We start from the raw sequence: 24187 nt of genomic DNA, 5'->3' as shown, positions 1-24187 counted from the left end.
CGTAAATAAAGGCCCCTTCGCCTTCCCAACCCTCTTCTTCAAAATGCCTAATTTTTGTGTTTGTAAATTCCTCCAAGATTTGGAGTATGTATTTCTCTATTTTTTGAATGAGGTGGCATGATTTCTTTATGGTGAAAATCCAATGCTTTAATATGTTCTCTTGGAAAAGAACATGACAGTAATTTCTGGCCATGATCAACAGACAAAAATGATCATGACTCAGCTCTAGCTTTGGAGAAATAAAGCCTTGCTTTCTCCACTGCATTTCTGCAAATGGTATAAATATATAGAAACGTTGGGGAGATGGCTCTTGCCTGGATAACTGCCTTTTGTGATGGTGAACTATGGATTATTGTGGTTTCCGTATAGCCAAATCAGAACTATCCAATTTGAGGTGACTTGATAATCAAAAAAGCAATCTATTATAAATTCCATAAAAATTATTTCATATGTGTTGGTAGAATATTAATAGGAAAAATAGGTGAAGGGGAGGCATGAAGAGCAGACACAGTCTTCCCTGACCTGGGTTTAGTTCTCGTGCTGGGATGTGTGCCTCACCCTGAGGAATCGCCGATTTGGCAGGTCCAGACAATTTGGATGCCTGGGAATTTCTGCAAAATCTTTCTCAAGTTCTATTTTTGAAGTATGCACCTGAAGAGAGTCAGGGTCCTTAATTTCTTGAGACTAGTCCTTAAATAGTTTTTGCCTCTCTTTATTTTTAGAAGACCGAAAGCAGAATACTTTACCTGTCCCAAGTCAGAGAATTTTCCAGATCTCTAGAGAGAAAATTGAAGTTAATACATTTCCCTGTCCCTGAAAAGAAGTATAGAATGAACTAATTATTTTTGTTGGTTTGTTTGATATTTCTGTGTTTGGTTTTTTCCCCTGGTATTTGGATAAACAGTGATTAACAAGGAGTCTTCACAATTGATACCCACGTGCCTGGCCCATAGCTGGAGCTCAGTAAATATGTGTTCCTGAGTAATTCTTTCTTCAAACTTCTCTTCACAGCAAGTGAGAAACAGATGGTGGTGGTGTGCAAGGAGTCCCCAAAGGAGTATCTCCAGCCTTTCAAGGACAAACTGGAGGAGTTCTTCGAGAAAGGTAGGTGACTGTCAGCTGTACATACATAATACCCTGAAACACCCTGCATTCCTCCACAGGTCTTTCCCAGAGGCCCACTGCCCCTTGCATCCTGGCTGACCACAGGCAGCTCCAACAACTCCATAATTCCATCTGCCCATGGTGGTTACGTATTCAGTGCAGATGGAGTTGTCCTGTAGCTTTTGTATCACCTTTTGAGTCTGTTTTAATATATTAAATCTTTTAATGTTTCTCCTCTTTTTGTAAACATTTTGAGGGTGCGCTGTTTTGTCTCTTCATGGAGCTCAAGGGGATCCTCAGTACACACTTACTGACAGGACGACACACATGCAAGCCCTATGCAGTTGTGCATTTCAGATTTGTGGTCAGCCTGGACACATGACTGGTGATTACCTTCCTGGTTTTTATGAGTGTATCAGTTTAGAAACTTGTGTTGTATTTTCCATTTCTTTTCAGATAGGAAAATTGGGGACAAGTGAATGTCTCATATCCAATCACATGACACCCATTGGCCCTGCAGCATTTGCAGATGGAGGTGATATGCACGAAACCCAGTACTTACTTAGAAATCTTAACAGGTCCTGTTCCTTCCTTCACAATTTTGGCAGGAGTAGGGAACTTTTGTTGATCAGGGTTAGTGAGCACGGAAGTTTAATGCCTTTTAGATATTTCCTGTTCTAAGTTCTAAAATTCACCTTAAGATGTGAAACAAAAGTAAGGATGGAGTGGTTGAAGGGAGCTTTTTTCTTTGCTAGAAAGTCAGGGAAAATGCATGTAGAAGCCTCTGGGGACATCTCAACATGCTGTTTCTATTATTGATTAAGGCCACTTGGTATCATACATCAACAAAAGACTGTGAAACAGGGTGAATCCGTAAAGGATGGCCAAACACCGTGGCAATTGGCAGGGTAATTCTCAGTCCATGAGTCAGAAAAATTCCATTCCAGCTGCTCCCTTGGTGCAGAGATGGTAGCTTACTCCTCCATGACAAAGTGGTGCTGGTGCTAAAGCAGGGAAGTTGGAGTTTCTCCTGGCCATTGCTGAGCCTCTTGTATGGTGAAGTCATGCTGTCAGGCGAAGGACCATCTTGAGAGCAAACAATGATACTAACAATTATGTTCTGTGTGACTATAATTAGGTGGGTTTTATATGTGACTTATCAAAGTAAACACATTGCTTTATAATTATACCATGTAAATATAACATAAACGGCCTAAAGAAAAGCATGAAATACCTCCCTTTGCTAACTTCCTATCAATAATGTCTGCTTTTGACATATGTAGAATTAACTTGAAATGAGGCTTGTGTGTACGTGGATTCCATTTTTATTTTTAATTGCTATTACTCCATATACAGAAAACTCTGCAGTGTATATATTGGGGTATTATATGCCTTTATGCTGTGATGGCCTTAGAGTCCTCAATATTGTGTGGTGAAAAGTTCACTGTGGAAATAGCCTGTTACTATTATCTCATTACTTATCTGAGTTGGTCAAAAAACAGTCTAGAATTGTACCATCTAGTGTGGCAGACACAGCCCCTTGTGGCTGCTGAGCAACTGAATTGTGGCTGATCCAGAATATGTGCCATAAAGGTAGGACACGCTCTGAGGTTTGGAGACTTAGTCCCAAACATATGTAAGATATCTTCTTTCTATTTTTTTTAATATTGATTACATGATAAAGTGATAATATTTTGTATATATTAGGTTAAATAAAATATATTAATATTAATTTGTTATTTTTACTTTTTAAGTGTGGCTGCTAGAAAATTGAAAATTACATTTGTAGCTCACATTATATTTCTATTGGAAAGTGCCAAGGCCTTCCTCATCTCATTCCTTTCCTCTTCATATTATTTCTCTGCCTTCTCGGCTTGAATCTTGGGGTGTTGGAATGCAGAATTTCACAAGCTAGCCTCATGCCCACTTTTGCTCTGGGTCTGGCCATCATCTGGCTCTCAGGCAGGGCTGCTTAACCAAAGGAGGTGACGGCATGCTACTGCATCCGGCTGTACCTCTGTAGTTAAGAAATACGTTATAGCTAACAGCAGAATAATATAACTTAGAAGAGGGGGCTTCACCACGTTGTGGTATATACAAATGGAATGTCTATTGGCTATTATTTGGAGTTCCATGCAGTAGTCCCTTTTTAATGTCGATATTTCATTGATTCATAGGAAACGTAGATTTTCCACCCACCGTGAATATGCATTATTCACCCTTGATAAACAAATTTTTATGACAATTGTCATACAGTATAAGTATACTATTTTATCTAATATGCCATTTGCTGGAAGAAATACCATTATTATATGTACTACTAAGAAAGAAAAATTACTGCCAAATAAACCATGACATGTAGATTATAAGATATACCCCAATATTAGAGATGCTAAAATGTGAAAATTCCATCAGTTTTGGACACATAGGATCAGATAGGAGGAATGCCCACCACTTCCAGGTAAGTCAGGGAAGACTTTCAGCAAAGGAGATATTTTTATTCAGACATGAAAAAGAACAAAGTTGATAATGATGATAATGACAGTGACAACTAACATTTACTGAGAGTTTCTGTATGCTAGATACTATGAGGAGCAGATAACCGTCTTATTTAGTTCTCATGACAATCCTCTGAAGTAAGCATTGTTATCTCTCTGTTGTACAGATGAGGAAATTGAGGATTAGAAATTCTCAGCAAATAGGTTATAAAGGGCATTCCAGGCAGAGCAAAACCCTGCAGATCTCAGAAGGATGAAAGTCTTGATGTGTTTGGGGAATGGCAGAAGACTTGGTGTGGCTAGATCACAAGGCATATGATCAAGGCATAAGACCAAAAAGAGAAGAGTCACAGTATGGCTTGCTAAAGGATCTGAACTTTGTCTTATAAGCAACGGATGTTATTGAAAAATTACGTGAGGGTAGTTCACAAAGAAAGAATAGAATTAAAAGATAACAGGGGGAAAAAAAAGATAATACAAATCTTTCCATGAACTTTGTGAAGTACCCTCATATGTACAGGAGTGACATTATCATGTTGGGTTTGTTTTGTTTTTTAAGGGGACCACATTGCTTTTTGTTGTTAAGAAATACATTCTATAGTTGGAAGAGCAAGACACTAGTAAAGAGGGAAAGCAATGGCGGTAAAAATAAGATTCAAGGAAGGGCTGTATTTATAACAGGCTATTTTAGGAGTTACAAGACAGGATAACCAATTGGAAGTACAAAATGAAATGGGAAAAAAGGATAATTCTCCTTTTTTTTGCCTTGATAACTGGCTAGATACTGATGAGGAAGACTAGATTTGGAATGGGAAACAATAAGTTAAACTTTGGACACATTAACTTCGATGCACATGTAAGACACACAGGTAGGGAGAGTTGGGCTCGGGAGAGAGTAGATGAGATTTTAGAGGTGTCAGTGTAAGTCATAGGAATGAATGAGATAGCCCAAACAAGGCATGCAGAATGAGGGGGGTCCTGAAGTATCAGAGTGTCTGAGCACAGGGTACCATATAATAACTTCAACTGACAAAGGATACTTATGTACTTCTCCAGAACAGCTTATACAGAGTATTTGGCAAGAAAGCTAGTTTTCTGTTAGGGGTCTTAACACTCAAAGTCTTAAGCAATTGTGCTCTTTATTCCTGAGAAGTCGCATGCGTTGTGATTCCGTTGATTCATGGTTAGGATTGCTTTTACATAAGCTGCAATACAATCATGATGTTTTAATTTTTCATTTGTAAATCATATCCTGTTGCCACACTCAAGGAGAGATGATGTGTTTGTCCTCAGGTCTTTTGTCATCCTTCCCTTCTCAAAATGCCCTTAAATAGTGTTATTTAACAAAACTGTGGTACTTGTTCGTAACTAATTTCATTTCCTGAGCAGAATTGAAAGTAGTTTTAATGGCACCGCTTTTTAGGGTTGCACCCTACACAGAATCCAAGTCTTTTTCTTTACATGTTTTTTCTTTTCCACAGTAGCTCTTGTTGATTCCAATTTACAGCTCAGTTCAGAGTAACTTTGTGCAGGCATTTTTTGAGTCCATGCTTTCCCACCCTCAGATCAAACATGCCCATAATGATAGGGCCTTCAAAAATGTGATGCTCACATTAAAAGTCCCCATAAACGTGGCAGGGATCCTGTAATTGAAAGAAGGCGCAGAGCAACTGATTAGATCCCAGGTATAGATCGTGTAGGTGGTCTTTTCGTGCTGTTAAATTGGTCGTTTGTATTTATAGCTGTGGCATGGAGGGCTGGAACCTTAACTGGCTCTAACATCAGCACTCTCCCACACTTGGCCTTATCTCATTCTCCATTAATTTTACCCGGCACCCAGCTACGGAGCCAAATTTAAAGTGAATCTGAATGAATCATATTCTAGTCCTAGTTTATCAAACTATCCTCTAAATTTCTTTGGGCCGACCCCGTGGCGCACTCGGGAGAGTGCGGCGCTGGGAGCGCAGCAGTGCTCCTGCCGCGGGTTTGGATCCTATATAAGGATGGCCGGTGCGCTCACTAGCTGAGCGTGGTGTGGCCGGTCACAAAAATGACAAAATAAATAAATAAATAAATAAATAAATAAATAAAATTTCTTTGACCAGCTGAATTAGAGATATTCTTACTGTCAAGAAACTGTTTTCTAGTAAAAAATAAATTTACCAAGCTAAAAACAAACAAAACACAATAACTCTGATTTCCCACATTGAATGCAAAAAAGAATTATATAAACAGCTGAATACTCCATGACAGCTGAGACTGTGTGTGTCTGATCCTATTCTCTTTCCCATCCCAACATATAATATAGGCTCAGCCTGGTCCATGATGGGTATCAATAATTATTTGTAGAATTAATAATCAAACTGCCTGAATCATGTAAAGTGCCCAGAGGCTATTTTTCCTGCTTCTGTGGGTTTAAATCCTTTCAGAATTGGTAAATCATGCCAGAATCTGATGAGGTGCATTTTTGGTCTCTAACACATGTCTGTGGTCTGGCCTCCCAGACATAGAAACATCTTTTTATGTTGGGCATATGCATATAATCCATTCTTAATAAATATTTAGGTCAGATTAGATTGACAGGTGCCATAATTGAACCTCTAAACTGCAGAATAAGAGCAGGTTATTAGATAATCTCTTCACTTAAACCCCAGAAATGAAGAAACGAAACAATCCAAGTCACCATATTCAACCATTAAGGTTACAGAGATCAGAAAGGGTTAATGACTGGACAGTGAAACCTGTGAGAGGAAGTACTTCTTACATTCTTTGCAGAGCTTGTGGAAGGAGGAACTGCTCTGCACAGACCAGAAAGGGTTCTTGTAAATCTCACTACTGTTAAAGAAAGTATCAGCAGGCATGGTCCCAAGTATCATCAGATGGCCAAGAATTAAGATAATCTGTGTGACATCTGTCTCACTAAAGTGGTCCCGAAGTAATCCCTGAAAGATGGAGAAAGTTATATTAAGTAGACTCTTACCTGAAATGGTTAGTTTGAATCTTTTTTTTTTTTCCCAGAAATTTCTGCGGAGAGCCCATGTTTTTTCCCTTTGTCAGTTATTCCCCCCTGCCCCCCATCTCTTTCCCCCTGTACCCCGTCCCTCTCTCCCTGTCCCTCTGCCTCTCTTCCCCACACCCTACTCCTCGTCTCCCCAACTTGATGTCTTTTACTCAGTTTTTCTTTTTTGCCAGGCATCCAATAAGCTTTCTTTTCAATAACTCTAGTTCTTTTTTCCTTTTCCTTTTTCTCCGATGAAAAATTTTGCAAAAGGAAGAAAAAAATCTAAATTCCTTTTTTTGTGTGTATTGCACCAGCCCTCACCCCCCCCAAAAAAACTAACTACAAACCAATCTCACCATAGTTTTAAAATTCTAAATAAAACTAATAGTCCATTTCATAACCAAATGGAATTTATTCCCAGAATGTGAAGATGATATGATACTGGGAAGTCTATTAATATAAGTCATCACTGTTATTAATAGCGCTAAGGAAAAAAATTCATATGGTCATCTTTTAGCATTAGATGCTAAAAAAGGCATTTGACAGAATTTAGCATCCATTCTTTATTTTAAAAGTTCAATAAAACATTGTTTTGTTTTCTTAATAAAAATCTATCACAACCCCAAATTTGCAGGTTGTATCACAGACAAAAGACCAATATACTTAATATATACAAGAAGTCCTAGACATTAAGAAAAAAGACCGATAGACTAATAGGCAAATAACATGAACAGTGACAGAAACTCCTCTGTAAACATATGAAAACATGCTACTCACAAAAGAAATGTAAGATAAATCACACTGGAATTCTATCTTTCATCTGTAAGACTGACTAAATTACAAAAGTTTGATAACTATGCTGGCACTGTAATAGGATGAACATCACTCTTCTACACTGCTTGTGAAAGTGTAAATTGTTACAATCCTTGTGCAGGTCAATGTAGCAGCATCTATTAAAGCTACAAATGTATATGTCTTTTGACTTGGCAATTCCACTTGTAGAAGTATACCCTCGGACATGCTCACACATACAGAGTACCATGTTACTTATTGCAGCATTGTTTGTAATCACAAAAGGTTGGAGACAACCTACACCTGCCCTACCTGATCAGTAATAGAATTATAAAATTATAGCATTTCCATTTAATGGAATACTAAGTATCTCTTTGTTGGGAAAATAGAACAATTTAATCAGGCCCTCTCTCCTTGGGCCGGTTGAGGGTGGTTTAGTAAACAACTTACGTGGGGTGGGGAGTGAGTGCGCGTGAGTGGCGCCCTGGTTTGGCTGGTGACTGCCTTGGGCGGACACTGCTCTGTGGCCGTGCTCTCCAACCTACGGCTTCCAAGGACCTTTTTTTTTTGCCAGTTACCTACCTAGCTCATAGACCTGTGTGTGAGGGGTCTGGGGACCCAGCCTGGCATGTGAAGGGTTTGTGACCCAGTCTGTGAATGGGCTTGAGGGGGTCTGTGAGCTCCAGACCCAGCCCTAGCATGACAATTGGCCCAGTCTGCAGGATTATGGGCAGGTAAAAGAGCTCAACACTCTTAAAGGAGGAGGAAGAGGAAAGTCTTTGCTATTGACATGGAAGAATCTCTAAGATATATTTTTAAGTGGGAAAAAAAAGCAAGAGTCAGAAGAGTAGGTATATTGTCATGTAAATAAAGAAGGTAAAAATAGATAGTACTTAAAAATCTCTGAGGGCGAGTAGGAGCTAACCTAGGGCTCCTCACCACACCACCATACAGATTGTCTGTTATGTTTGGTTAGTACACAAGTTGTTGTTAAATATTTAGAATATTACCCCTGAAATTAATCAAACATGTTCACTGCTATAGTGGATAGAAAATGGACAGGTGGAGTTCAGAAGCAGTATGCAGACTTTTTATAAATTTTGGTATTTTAATCAGTGTGTAGCTCTTCAAAAAAATATATTTTTTTAAACAAATAAGCAGCTTTCTATGGTATTTTGCACATTTTTTTTTAAGTCTCTCCTTCCCTTTCAGTACTTCCCTATAATTGTACCAGTTGAGGTGTGCTAGTCTCTTGAACCAGCCCTTCGTGTTAAATGTACGAGGAACTGGAAACTAAATGCTGTCCCTTACAGCCTCCTTAACTTCCTTTGGGTGTTGGACTGGACAACTTTGAAGGAAATTTGAAAGTCCCTGTATTAGTTTTTTGTTGTTGTTGTTGTTGTTGCTATAACAAAATACCCAAGACTGGCTAATCTATAAAGAAAAGAGATTTATTTGGCTCACAATTCGGATGGCACCTGCATCTGGCGAGGGCTCCAGGCTGCTTCCACTCATGGCAAAAGCCAAGAGGTCACGTGGTGAGAGAAGAAACAAGAGAGGGACTGGAGGTGTCAGGCTCTTAACCTGCTCTTGCAGTGACTAGTCATTTCGCAGGAGAACTCACGCACTCTCCCGAGAAGGCATTAATCTGTTCATGAGGGATCCGCCCTCATGGCCCAAACACCTCCCAGCACTGTCACGTTGGGTATCAGACTTCATCATGAGTTTTGGATAGGCAAATATCCAAACTATAGCAGTCCTTATATCTTCCTTCTTTCTTAAGCTGCAAGCCAGGTCTGTGAGCAAGCTCCTTGCATTCTTTCCTTGTGCTCCTGCTCCTCACCACCCCTCCACAACAGCTCTAGGTGATATGGTCCTCCTAGCCAGTAAAAAGATGGAAATAGCTCAGCAGAGTCCAACACACACACACAGAGTTAAGTAAATATTTTTAACTCTTACAGGGTCTTCTCTAGAATAGCAGCAGCAGATATTTAGACACACACAGACACACACACACATCTGCTAGAGCCCCTCAGTTCTTTCTCATGGACATCTTCACTCGTTTTGCTTATGGTTGCATCACTCTTGTGATTGTTTGAAACTGAAGTGGCCATGAAGAGGCCTCTGATATGTAGGGTGTTTTACTGCTTCCTTATCTTTTTTTCCCTGTTACCATAAACCTATTCTCCATTTTATTTAGGCCCCCTTAGTTCTCCATTACACATTGTTTCAATGCACACTTACATGAATGTACCAGAGTGAGAGAGTAAGGATCTGTATCTCTAATTACCCTAATACAGACTGTCCTCTAAACCTAACCACAGGGTAGAACCAAATACCACTCATTCATATCTCAAGACCATTGTCAGGATCTGACCTCTTCTATGGGTATTTGCATTTCAAATTTTAACTGTAACTTTTGAAAGACAGGTGTTGTCTCCTGTTTTTAAGCAGTGTCTCAGAACTACATGCAAGTAGAAGAGAGATGGTAATGGCTGGGTTTGGAGAGAAGTCAGATAAGTATTATTAACTCTTACCAGGTCTCCTCTAGAATAGAAGCGGATATTTAGACACACGCATACCCCTCCAAGTCCATGAGCCAGATTGTTTGATTGCTTTAGTGAAGCAGGCCCTGTACCTTAAACTGATTTTTACAACTTTGAGAAAGGACTTTAACTGTGTAAACATTAAAGTTACTAGGGCCCACCTCATAATGGTACTGTTAGGTGATCATTTGCCTTTGATCATGGCAGAATCCAACATCCTTTGATGAGATTTTGGAGCTGCAACTGTAGAAATCCCTTTCTGATGAGTAGAAATGTCCTCAGGTAGAAGGAGGAGATGCAGCCAAGTGAGTCAGGCCCTTTCTGTCTGTGTACAGACCTTGTTGTCCATTTGTGATTTCTCCTTTCCATATTTCACTGGTTTGTTTTGGAAAAACTAGACTAAGTTGTGTTTCTCTTCAGCAGGATTTTAGCAACTTCTGAAGTTTTATTCATGATATTGAGCCATGAACTCACAATTTATTCTTCTTATCATGACCACTTTTGAGATAAAAAGTTTGTTGGTTTTTTTTAAATATAAAAATCTCTTTTATTACATATTTTATTTAAGCAATACTTTCTGTACACATATAACTTTATTATTATTGTAGTAAGAACACTTAGCATGAGATCTAGCCCCTTAAATTCTTAAGTGCACAATACAGTGTTAACTGTAGACACAACAAAATGAGCGTGTGTTTTAAGTGTTCTGAATGTAGTGGAGAGAGCACTGTGCTTGAAGTTATAAGATATACATTTGAACACTAGCTTCACCACGTCTCTGTAATTTGGGGCAGGTTTTTAAATTTCTCTGAGCTTTTTTTTCCCCCTTATCTGTAAGATGGGAAAAGTATTATCTACTACAAGTTGTCATGAAAATTAAATGGGGTAACACACATGAAACCACATATAAACTATAAAGCATTAATAAATACAACATGTTAGGTTTAAAGCATTCTTCTGACCACCCTCTGTGAGAAATACCAATTTCTCACAGAAATTTCCCTCTTGAGTTTTCAGTTGAGGTGGGGAGTGAGAGGGGCAGCTGGACCTCACAGGTGAAGTATAGTGGTTCATTTAATCTTTGGGGCAGTCCTTTGAGACTGATTTTGTTATTCCTAACTTTCCAGAGAAGGAAACTGAGTCTCAGGGTTTCAGCAACTTATTCAAGGTCAGTGTGATCTCAATCTCAATATTGTTACTGTGCCATGCTAATAACTTAGAAAATCACTGATTTTCTCTGTGTCCCAAGACTCTTGTGAGTAAGTAGAAATAAGCATTCTTCTTCTCACCATCAAAAGGAGGAAAACATTACAATAGGAGGCTTGCCCTAACCTAGGTTAAGAGCTTAATCTCAGGGACTTCTTTCCTGGAGTCCTACTAGAGACTCCTTTTTACCTTCCCAGCAGTAACAACAAAGTTTCAATTGTAATTTGTAAAGAATTGCAGTGACAAGTATTTAAGTATTTTATGGAATCACTATTGAGTCCTGCATCTTGCGTAATAGTTGTTTTCATGATAAATTGCTTCATGTAATTGTTGGCCCAGCCACCACTTCCTCTTTGGATTCTTGACAACTATGGCAAGGTTTTAATCAGCGATTGATTGCGGTTGCTATCACATGATTTCTCTTTGACTTAGTTATTGTCTTCTTTGTGATGGAAGAACTTAACATCTATGTTGCCTTCTGGGAGTTATTTTTCAGAATACATATTATACAGCACATAGTTTTGCAGATAATGTGCACCTCTGGAAAGATCGTTTTAGTCTTTCAAATAATACAGGTCTGTTTCTTTTGCTGAGTTCATTTTGCTTTTTAAAAAAAATTGTGGTAGGGGCTGGCCAGTTAGCTCGGTTAGAGTGCAGCCTTGTAACGCCAAGGTCAAGGGTTCAGATCCCCATACCAGCCAGCCAAGGAAAAAAAAATTGTGGCAGCCCTAGTAGGAGCCTAGGACTAATGTATGTAGAATATTTAGCACAGAGCCTGGCACTGTATATATATATGTTTGTATGTATGTATGTAGTATCAGCTGCTGCTGTACCTTCTCAGTGTTCTATCACAGTATTATCAGGTGGTTAAGAGGGTGGGGCACAGAAAGTCAATCACAGAAGTTTTACTTACCCAATGATGCAAACAGCAGTGACTCTAAATTCAAATGGCAAATGATTATTAATTACAGAAGAAGGTCTTCAGCACTAGAAGGAAAATCATGCTCATCTTGGTTATCTCCTCTAAAAGTAAGCCAAAAGTGATGAATATAAGCTGGATTTCTCTATGACCTGAAGTTTCCTTTTTGTTATAATTTGTAAATCATCACGTATATAATTAAAGTCAGGTGAGTAGTGTTAGCATAAGTTTAAAAAGTACCAGTTATGCGTGGAGCTTTTCTACAAGATTGTATCTTTCACCATTAAAATGTTTTTATTTGAGGGCTGGCCCCATGGTTCACTCAGGAGAGTGCGGCACTGGTAGCTCCAAGGCCACGGGTTCGGATCCTATATAGGGATGGCCGGTGCGCTCACTGGCTGAGTGTGGTGCGGACCACACCGTGCAGAGGGTTGCAGTCCCCTTACTGGTAAAAAAAAAAAAAAAAAAAAAAAAAGTTTTTATTTGAAAGTGTAATTGTATTTTCTATAGTTATATTTTTTTAAATTTTTTTTTGTTTCTTTAGTTTTTTTTCTTGTTTTTTCTTTTGCTTGTTTTGTTTTGTATTTTCTAGTTTCCTATAGTTACATTTTAATGATAGAAGGGATTGCAAATTCAATAAAGATGGCATGCCTTAAGGATTGCAGGTCATGGCTACCAAAATCAACAATATTACCACCTAGTGGTGGCTGCATTGAACTGCAAACATGATTCTTGGGATCCACAGTCTGAGTATCTTGCCTCAATGGCTGCAACTAATGGAAAATTACAGTAAATGCCACGAGAGTTAACAATTTTAATTATCCTTAATAAGAGTTAATTGCTGTAACACTCAAACTCTGCTTTCTAGGAGATTGGGAGCATGATAAGAATTTGCTCTTCTATTTTTTGAGAAACTGAGACTAAATAGTTATATAAGTTGAGTCTAGCGAGTGTGATTATTTAATTCCTTAATGCTTTTATGGGTATTAATCTTTTGAATTGAGAAGAAATATTTCTACTTTTTTCTACCAGTTTTTGTATTTAAATTTTGATTTATCTATAGCATTTTGCTTCTGAAAATTAAAAATGTGTATTTGAGTAGATCAGAACTATTTTAAACAAGTTTAAACAGTGGTTTTCTCACTCTAAGAAATATGCAATGTCAGTTCATGTCCTTTCATAAATTTATCAAAATGTGCTTAACTTCTTGGAAGGGCGGTCCTTGATAGCTCATCCTTACCCCATCTCAGGGTCAGGCCTTAGGACCTTTGCTATTTACAACTTCCCCTCTACCCTGACATCTACCAACTTGTTGACATTCGAATTATTCATTGAAATAACCAAACCATCTGCTTACTGAGCTCATCACACCATCCCATTTCCTTGTTGAAATAATGAAATGTGGAGTGAGTAATTGTAATATAATGATTCTAGGGGCATGTAATATATTCAGGTTGGTAATGTAGAAAGCCAATGAAAAGTCTACAAGGCTACTTCAAAAAGTTTGTGGAAAAATTGAATTAAAAGGTACTACGAATCCTTCCACGAACTTTTTGAAGACCTCTTGAATTTGAAATCTCTGTCCTTCCTGAGAGAGTGCTCCTTTTTTCTTAATATCTTCCCTTCAGCTTCATGATTCTAGGATTAAGCTTAATTACTAACATAATATATGTGCGTGATCGTCTGCTTTCTTAAACTTAAGCTTCCTCTGGCATTGGTTTCTAGTTTGTAGTCATGGCTATGGCATTAATTGTAATTGGTCTGAGCTTCATGTGGTGAAATAGGTTCCATCATGTTGACAGCAATTAATGGAGTTAGATAATCCTGGGTAAGATTCAAGGAGTGGGTTTTGCATCTCGTTCACATTGTTTTCTCATTGTTTCTGTTGTAGTCTCCTGGGAGACTATAGTGAGAAGAGGCATGGCTTTACAATTAAACCAACCTGAGTTCAAATCCCTTCCCTAGCTTTCTGACCTTGGGAAACCTACTATGCCAAACAAGGCTGAGTTCTGTCATCTCAAAGATAGAGTAATAACACCAACACCATAAGGTTATTGTGACCATCAGACCAGCTAAAAAAAGTCAGCCACCTAGTACAGTATCTAACGCAATCATGTGCATAAATATTTGTTCACTGCTTTCTCATTACCCTCCGTTTGTGCTCCCTGTGCTTTGTGACATTTCTTAGGCAAAGTCAGAATTATTTTCATCCAAGCTACTTTGTTGACCACGGATTCTTTTTTTGCCATACTATCACAGATAACGTTCAAACTGTTAAGTATTAGTTTAGGTCTTACTATGTTCTAGGCACTGTGCTACTTACAGTCAATACAGTGAGCAAGACGAACACAGTCTTTGCCTCTGGAGGTTACATTTGCCAGTGAAGATTATACAGCCTGTTAGCATTGGGAATCCATAGTGCATGTTCTGGTTATTTGTGGCTGCATCACCAACCACCTCAAAACTTAGTCACTTAAAACAATTTATTACTGTTTCTCACAGTTCTGTGGGTTGACTAGACTCAACTGGCTGGTTTTTGCTGCAGGTCTCCTATGAGATTGGAGTCAGATGGTGTCTGGAATTGGAGTCATCTGAAGGCTTCTTCATGCACACGTCTGATTCTGGGCTGGGATGGATGGCAGGGCGGGGGTTGGCTGGGCATCTCTGAGAGTCTGTGCAATCATTCCACACGGCTTGGGCTTTCTCATAGCATGGTGATCCCAGGGTAGTTAGACTGCCTAGGTAGTAGATGGCTTTTTCCAGAGCAAATGTTCCAAGGAGAAGGAAGCACAAACTGCCAGTCCTTATAAACACTAGGTATAAGATGTCGTGTCAGTTTTGGTCAAAGAAGTCACAAACTAGCTCAGTTTGAAGGGAGTGAAGATTCTGCCTCTCCATGAGAGAACCAAACACATGCACAGAGAAGGGAAGAATTGATGGTGGCCTGTTGGAGGCACACCACCACAGTGTATGATTGACTGCTCCTCAGATCTGTGTCCCTTGATGTCTGGACTCTTCACTATTAGACTCTGGCTTTTACTTGACTTAGTCCATCAAGATTTACAAAGCTGAACGTTTATGCTTGCCCTGGGAAAAAGGAATTGGTATTGTCTTTAAAGGTCAGATAAATAGAAAAGTATAAATATATGTTCTGGTTCTTATAACTTCTTCAGGACAGATGGCATTGCCAGGCAGTGAGATTTCATCATTCTCCTCCACCACCCTCTGGAGAAATCTCCTTATTCTTCTGTGTTACTACATGAGAGGGAATGTTCCGCCTCATACATGCTAGCCTCGCAAACCCTGCCCTACAAAGTGATTTACATGTTACGTGCCTGTTTTAGCACATGAGAACCATCACCATCAGCCAGAATGTATTTCCTTGGACTTAATATAAAGTCCCATTTGCTGCAGTTTCTACTCCACTTCTTCTGAGATATGCTCTTTGGATTAGGGGCCCCAGCAAATCAGTCCCCCAATAGTTCTATACTTCGTGCACTTGATGTGATAAAGACTTCCCTTCCTCCTTTTCCCAGAGACAAATGCCCTTTAAATTACTCTCTTAGGCCCTTTCCTACAACTGAATAATAGTCTTATTTTAAATATGATTTTGTGCATTAAAAAAAAAAATTAACTTTCCCAGCATATGCCTGAAAGAGAAAGTTTAAGCTGCCACATTCTTATTGTCAATATAAGTGCTGCTCAATTTAAGGTCTGAATTTAACTATTTTTACACCTTTTAAAGGAATAAATTATCAAAAAATTGACAAGTTATTGGCCCAGATATTACTGGGCTGTAGGGAACAAAATTGGGAACTTGGATATTTCCTGAACTCATGCCTTCAATAAAATTGTCTACTCAAAAGCCCAGTGATAAGTTCTAATGCCTTTCTGGTGGGTCATGTTTTGCTGTCTGTCCCCTGAATGGCTGGCCAGGTTAGTGACGCTCAGTGTGACAGAGAGCCGAAGATCAAACTGTGCTGTGCTGCCACAAAAGCAGAAATCACCCTTGACTGTCATATTTTAATATAAATCCATAGAGTTGAGGTTTTTTCCAAAGGGTGAAGAATGTTTAAAGACAAATTCATTAAGATTCTTCTTAGCTGCAGCAGGCAATTGTGGATATGTGGGATCAGAATGTATCCTTTGTATTTATGAATTCTTTCTGTGATTGTTCTGGCTAACAACTACTGTGAGCTACAGAAGAACAGAGAAAATAATTCTGACCAATTGCAATATGAATATAAATGCTTGAAATGCTTTCTGGTTGGGAGGGGGTCGAGGGGAGGGGCTGATGGAACATGTAGAACTAGCTAAGAGCCACCTCTAATCACATTGACTGGGATCCTTTTCCATTATTAGTTTCTCTACCAATTTTCTGTTCCTGAAAATAGAGATAGGAAACTAGAATCTGGAATTTTTATTAAAGTTCACGGGTTTTGATTACATGTTGCAGGTGAGCAGATTTGAAACATCACCTGTCTTAATTTAAAATAATGAAATTCCCTTGAATCTCTGGGATGTCTTCTCCTGGGACACACGACACATACTCTGAGATTAAAATACCATAAGTGTGTATGTGTACCTATCTATACTTATCAAAAATATTAAATGGACAAAATCCAAGAGGCATCTAAGCAGGAAAAGCTAGAAAAATGACTATATTTTTTCCCCATGAACTGTGATGATTCAAACCCAAGATCAGTGAGCTGTCAGGAAAAAGGGTTGGTGGGGGAGGGAAATTTCCAAGCAAAAATGTCTAAAGTAATAGCCAAAAGGATAACGAAAACCACTGTCTGGATAGATTGTGATAAATGATGGTGGTTTGTTTGTTTTTAAATTTTGTTCCTGTGTGTAAATCCCTCTTTGAGCAATAGTCTCTGTGTGATACAAACCTTTTGTGTTGTGTGACACTCCTGTCTATGTGTATCTTCCAAAGATTAGGGAAGATGGAGTGAGGAATCATCTTTTCATCTTTAAACAACTATTTCTCACACTGTTTAGGGCTTACCCAGTTGTGTGCACATTCTCTTTCTGGTTTTGCAGTTGTCCAGAGTTACAGTCTACTGATTGCTCTGTATGAATGGGACACGCCTGGCACAACTACCTCTCGTGTTTGTACCATGTTCATACTTTCCCTTCCCTTCTGCATGGCTGTGCTGGCCATCCCAAGGTTTGCTCTCCTGCCTCTTTCCCCAAAGCAGCCATCTTTGCCTTGACGCCAAATGAATTAACCAAGCTTCCAGGATTCCTGTAACTTGCCTGTGTGTGGAATCCCACATCATCTAAAAAGCCTTCCACACAGCTATACTACTTTTGAAGCAAAGTGGGTTTAATCATTTGCATACAGTTATGTGCACAGATTACAGGTTTCAACCATACCCTCAAGTCCTCAGCAGTATCTATAAGGTGCTGATGTCAAATGATCCCACTGTTCTAGTAGTGATCTGGGAAAAATAAAGCTGACTGTAGCTAGGTATTCACATAACGACCCATCACAGCTCCTCCCGAGAAGATGATAATCCTCGAGGTGACCTAGTGCTCTGCCCTCTCACTGCCACAGCTGCTCCAATGGTAGTCTTGGTGAACACGGACATTCACCAAGGGCTGGGACACAGCAGTGACAAGCAGGAAGCTGAGTTGGTAGGGGAGCAGTGCACCAGCCTGGGACTGCTGAGTTTTGCAGACCTCAAGCTGCCACTCACCCCATTCTGGCTTGGATTCCAGGACTGTAGTCTTCCTCCCACTTAGGATTGGCCACCTCTCAGGTTTGCTCAACACTAGTTTATTACATTTCTAATATGTGGCTTTCTGAATGCACAGAGGGAAAAATCTGAAATTGGTTTTATTGATTTACCAAGGTAGACCTTTCTCCCCGTAAGTGTAGTCTTCAGCATACCTATACTTAGTTCTGAATAATTAGAAGCAGATCAGCAAGGACATTACTTTGTTGCTTCCCACTTTATGGCTATATTGCTGCACAATTAGCACAACAGCTATGAGTGAACAGGAGGGAAATTTTTTTTTTTTAAGCTCAATCTTATTTTGAGGAGAAAAGCTGAAGGTTAGGTTGGTGTTGACAGTCCCTGGTTGATTCTTTCATCTGAATATCTCAAAATTTCCTGACCTCAGGAACTGGGGATCCAGCTCTGTGCAGGGGGGTTGGGGGTGGGTAGGAGGCAGAAATGGATGGGCCTAAAGCTACTTATGGAAAGCCAGCTGCTTGAACCAATCTTTGCTTGGTTCACTGGTCCTTGGCTTTGATCTGGTGGCACGTTCCCATGAGAGTTCTTCCTGTTCCTCCTCTGTCACATATGACAGGCTCCCCCCAGTTTGGTTCAGTTCCAAGGGAAATGAGCTGTTTGTCCAGTCACCATCTCTGGGCTGTGTAAACAAGCAGATGGGCAATTAGTGGCTCTGTCAGGGCTTGGACCGCCTCTCTGCTTGCACAAATGGAGAATCATCACTCATCTTTTGGACTATTGTCGTGCAAGCATGAGATAATGGGGACTGCTCGGCTTTCGAGATTTCTTCATGCTGTTTAGATTTCAGTCTTCGTGTCAAAACCCTATTGTTCAAGCACTTTTGGCAACAGCAGCCACTGCCACTCAGCTCATTTGGGAAAAAAAATAATAATAATAATTTAGATTCTGTTGCCTCAATTTTTTTCCTCATTAAACCATTTTTTAACGAGCAGGAAACAGGACCAGGACATAGAGATCTGTAGGTAATACCTTTCCTTAATTAGCCAAATGCTGACAAGAGAGGTCACCCAGTGGAACGTGGTTTTTGCCATCCCCCTCCCCCCTTAAGCGGCTGTGTATGTTGTGCACACAGGCTGGAGGCCAGGAGAAGACTGAGCCTGCAGTCGGGTCACTTGTAACCCCAGGGCTGCTGTCGTCTGTGTTTACTTGAGCATTTTACTCTGGTCGGTGTGTTTTCTTCTTGGATTCGAAATGCCTAGAGGCTTTGTGGAGGGCTCCCTGCAATCTGCCATGTGTCTCTTGTTGAGGCACACAGAAATCAGACACAATCCCTCAGTACCTAGGCTGTCCTCAGCATAAGCCGATGGCATCGTGTTTCCTTTGCTCTTTTTCAGACCTTGGCATCACCTCCTCAGGTTTTTCTTCCTCTCCTTCTGCTTTTAATTTTCTTTTCCCTCTTACCTCAGTTTTTTCTGCCTTCTTTCATAGCTTTCTGTTTTCTCTCAGCTTCCCCTCACCCCACTGCCTTATGTTTTTGGTTTCTTATGACTTGCTCTCCAGATTCACTGTCTTTTGCCCTGCATCATTCTGAACATTCTGGTCTTTTTCATTTCTCCCTACCTCGTTCTCTCTTGCTTTTATTCTCCCCAATCCCCATCTCTCCACCTCAGCCTCCTAGAATCTTTGAAGTTGTTCAGACAGGAAGTGCTTCTGCATCGTGCTATGTAAACAGAGCCCTTGGTAGTCCTTTCGGCATGACAACTGTGGAAGCCATCATCTTTTTCCCCATTTTGCCCTTGGGCAGGCATCTTTTGATGGGCAAGGGAGCAGCAGAGAGTACACCTTGTTCTCCATGACCAACACATCTATTCTTTTTCAGTCATTCATTCAGCATCTATGGGCTATCTACTAGATTTAAGACCCTGAGGAGGGGAAAATGGTGAGTCAGATACGAATTCTAGCCTCAAGGACCTTGTATCTCTGACACAAAATCTTACCCCACCTTTCAGCAGCATTTGATATGGTAGATCAACACCATTCTTTAGAAAACTCCTTCTCTTAGCTCTAGGCTGTCACCTCTTTTGTCTTCTCTCTATTTCATGGACGTTCCTCATTCTCCTGTGCTGGTGCTGCTACATCTTCCCAGTCTCCAAACATGGGGGGGGGGGGGGGGCTTCGGGACTCAGTCCGTAGATTTCTTCTCTCTCTGGCTCTGCCCCCTTAACAGGTGATCTCATCATTGCTTTAAATACTGTCTTTATTCCAAAGGTGGAATAAAGATAGGCATTCCAATGCCTATCTCCAGCCCATAGCTCTCTTCTGAATTCCGTGTTTGTACACCCAAATGTCTGTTCAGTGCCTTTGCTTGGATGCTAAATAAGTATCTCAAATTTGGTGTCCAAAACCAAACTTTGACTTTCCTACTCCACCCACTGCCCTCGCACATCTGCTTTTCCCTAGCAAATGGAACCACCATTCTTCAAGATGCTCAAGCCAAAAATCTGGGAAACTCACACCCTTTTTTTCTCTCTCATTCTACAACTAATCCATCAACAAACCCTGTCAGCTCTTCAAAATATATCCAGAAACTAACAGCTCCTTTCCACTTCTCCTGCTTCCACATTGAGGCAAGCCACCATCATTTCTCGCCTAGACTGTTGTCACAGCTTCTAACTGGCCTGCCTGCTTGCAGCCTTGCCCCTCAGATCCTTTTTAAATTCCTGTCAGATTAAGTCACTGGTTTTCTTAAAATCCTCTAACAACTCTCCATTTCAATCATAGTAAAACTCAGAGTCCTTATTAAACCCACAAGGACCTGTGTGATTGGACTCCCACCACCTCACTGTCTTCAGTTTTTACCCATTCTTACCTTGTTCTCTCTGCTCCCACACACCTAGCCTTCCTGCTGTTCTCTAAGCCTGGCCAGCATACTTCCCTGCAGGATCTCGTATGGGCTCTTCCCCCTGGCCAGAAGTACTGTCCCCAGACTTCCACATGGCCTGCTGCCTCACTTCATTCTGGTCTTTGCTTAAATACCCCTTGTCAAAGAGAACACCTATTCTTATCTGTTTGGGCTGCTATAACAAAATACCTTAAATTGGGCAACTTATAAACAACAGAAATTTATTTCTCACAGTTCTAGAGGCTGAGAAGTCCAAGATCAAGGGTATAGCACTATCTGGTAAGGGTCTGTTCCTCAGAGATGGTGCCTTCTCATTGTGTCCTCGCATGGTAAAAGGCAACAAACAAGCTCCCCCAAGTTTCTTTTACAAGGGCACTAATCCCATTCATGAGGGCTCTGCCCTCATGATCTAGTCATTGCCCAAAGGCCCCAACTCTTAATACCATCACATTGGGGATTAGGATTTTAACATATGAATTTGGGGTGGACACAAACATTCATATCATAGCAATACCCTGTATAAAATAACACCTCTTCTGACCCTGTTATTCTCTTCTCCTTTCTCTACTTTTATACAGCTTCTTAGCACTTAACTTCATCTGCAATATTACATACTGGTTTTATTGTTTTCTTTCTGCCCCCATAAAATGTGTGTTTCTTGAGGACAGAGATTCTGTTTTACTCATGGTTTACAGTGCCTGTAGGCCCTCCATGAGTATTTTTGAATTAATTAATGAACAGAGGAGGTGCCTTAGAGGAATTACATACAAGGTACCCTGTAATTCAGACATGAGGGAAATCAGGAAAGAAAGTAGATTAGGAGCTAAGCATTGATGTATGGAATGTGAAGAATATTTCAAGGGAATTGAGTTGACTCCATGGAGCATATACAAAGTATAGCATTCTATACCAAAGTCCCAGTTGTATAGACCAGGAGGCCAGACAATTTTAGCTGTGGTCCTGACCATTCTTACCATTTGTCTTGCATAAGTCAGATTTCTGATTAGCCAGTGCTAGATCCAGTGGAAGGTAACAAGGTGAGAGGCCACTGATAGAACTGGGAGGTGCTCTTGGCACAACTACCTGCAGAATCACTTTGGGGAGACTGTGAGGAAGACAGAGAGGAAGTGAATGTAGAGAAGAGAGACAGTAAAGATTGCATCAATTTTTAGAGATGGTTTGTAGCCATCTAGATATACTTCTAAAAAAAGATATTCTACATGTGAATTGGTCAAGAGCCTCCCATGTACATAGGTTCTACCCTCCTTTAAACACCACCTCTGAGTGCTCCATTCCACACTGAGATTTTCTTTTACTAAACCCCTTAATCACTTTACTTCTCTAGGCCTTTGTTTACTTATTTATAAAATGAAGGTATTGGACATTGGGATCCCATAGGTCCCATCTTGCTTCAACATTCTATATATCTATGAATAGTAATAAATAAAGTTGGAAAAATTTGAAAAGTAATACAAGATGGAAAAATGTGTCCAGGTTGTGGAGAGTCTAGAATGCTAGGCCAATATGCTGTATGTAGTAGGGAGCCATTGAAGATTCAAGCAGGAAAGTGATGTGATAAGAGCTGTGGCATAAAATGATGATACCAGCCACAGGTCGTATAATGAATTGGAGGCAGGACATACAGATTAGAAGTGAAGTGATCATTTAAAAAGCCATGTGGTAATACGAGGGAAAGGTGATGAGGGTCTGAACTAGAGTACATTTTATGGGGAAAAAAAATGCGGGAAATTAAATATGGTGACATTATAGAGGATAGGTCTCCAGGATCTAGGCAGCTGATTGAATGTAAGCTCCATGAAGGCAGAGCTCACCTCTCAGTTGTGTTCACTGCCATATCTCCAGTGCCTGGCACATAATAAATTCATATTAAATATTTGTTGAATAGATTAATAAGAGTAATTGGATGCAGGAGATGACAATGAAACTCAGATCTTGAGTGACTGAACGAATAGAGTGTCATTAAAAGAAAAAAATGAACACAGGAAGATGAATATGCACATGAGACTTCAGTCTGGAACATCATGGAAATACACTGGATGATGTGACAAGCAGGTGATGGATTCTTGAGTCTAATGCTCATAGTTGGGGAATCAGCTACAAAGATGTGATCAGTGAAGCTGTATTGAGGTTGAAGAGGGAGAGAGAGTAGATAACAACGAAAGCAATGGAGAGAATTGGGGTGGGCAACTTACCATGAAAGATGAACAGAAGAAAAAGAATCTGAAGAAACAAGAGACCTAAGAGAGTGCCCTGCACTGAAGTGAAGGAAAGAGAATTCCCAGGAGCTGATATCAGCAGTGTTCACTGTTGCCCCGAGATTGAAGGGGATGAGCACTGAACACCAGCAGAAGCCGGACTCAGTGCACAAGAGAGTGGAGACTGGGGACCAGAAGAGATCATGGGGTGCCAGTACTGGAAGTAACTCAAAGAGGAGTCTCACCTTTTCACTCAGGAAGTAGTGTTCAAGTAACTTCATTCATCAGTAGTTCCTAGCCATTCCCTTGCATCTTAGCCAAGCATGTTTGTATCTCACACCCAAGCTTGCCCAGAAGACTATCTTTCTACTTACAGGGAGAAGTAAATCTCAACACATACTTTTCTCAGTATTAAAGCATTAGTCTACTATTCATTAGTCTACTATTATGTTACTATCAAGCCTGGCGGGGGGGGGGGGGAGTTGTTGTTTTGATGTGTTTATGTGAATGCCCTCTTGAGAAGCTTAGCAGCACAGTTGGAAAGGCATAAAGTGTTCTGGAGCATGGTGGCACAGCTTGGGCATTGACTGCATCCTAACTGCTCTTCCCATCCCCAGAGCACCTATTGCAGCAGACCCACCCAGCTCTTACTGTCCTCATGTGGCTCAACTGAAGCCCTACAGCTTCACCATCAGTATTTCTGAAGTGGATAAAACCCTGGGACTTTCTTACTGATTAACTGTACGACGAGAAGACCAAGGTAGACATGTGCTCAAGCAATGGGTGTTTCCTCTTCACCAAACGAGAGGGCAGTTTTATGTTCTTAAGTGCAGCATTTGTGAGATGTATACAGTTTAGGTAGAAAAATGTGACGGACTTGGTTCTGAGGAGAGAGCATGTGGGCATTTATAGTATCAACACCGCAGGGAGCGGGAAAAGGAGTTGCTGAGGTAAAGCTAAGTTAGAATGTGAATTATTGTTACCATAAATTACAATAAGTAGAACCAGTGAAATAGGAAATGTGAACGGTATGATATTCCTGATAGAAGAGGAGGGTGAAAGACAGCAGACGAAAGTTCTTTATTTCCTTGAGTTAAGAAGCTTCACTTTCTTTCTTCCCCCCTTGTACCAGACAGACGTTTACCAATGGGAATCCTCCCTTGTCTGTGTCCCAAGGTCATCTGAACACCAAGATTGCATTTAAAAAGGAAAGGTTATCAATTCTGGGGGATTGAAATAGGATTCCTATGGAATTACCCATAACATCTACTTGAAAACAAATCCTTGCAAACCATCAC

At 40.2% G+C, this 24187-nt stretch overlaps 1 protein-coding gene across 1 annotated transcript in view; it reads left to right on the top strand.

Moving 5' to 3' along the window:
• The window catches only part of FMN1 (formin 1), a 352992-nt gene that overhangs the window by 270963 nt on the left and 57842 nt on the right, over positions 1-24187 (top strand). Inside the window, exon 14 of the mRNA XM_063091447.1 lies at positions 1012-1104. Within this exon, the coding sequence (XP_062947517.1) occupies positions 1012-1104 (93 nt within the window). The remainder of the gene's footprint in view (positions 1-1011; positions 1105-24187) is intronic.

This window comes from Cynocephalus volans, chromosome 3 (assembly GCF_027409185.1).
Source record: "Cynocephalus volans isolate mCynVol1 chromosome 3, mCynVol1.pri, whole genome shotgun sequence".
In the NCBI taxonomy this organism is placed as follows: domain Eukaryota; kingdom Metazoa; phylum Chordata; class Mammalia; order Dermoptera; family Cynocephalidae; genus Cynocephalus; species Cynocephalus volans.
This window is presented reverse-complemented; position numbering and strand designations above follow the sequence as displayed.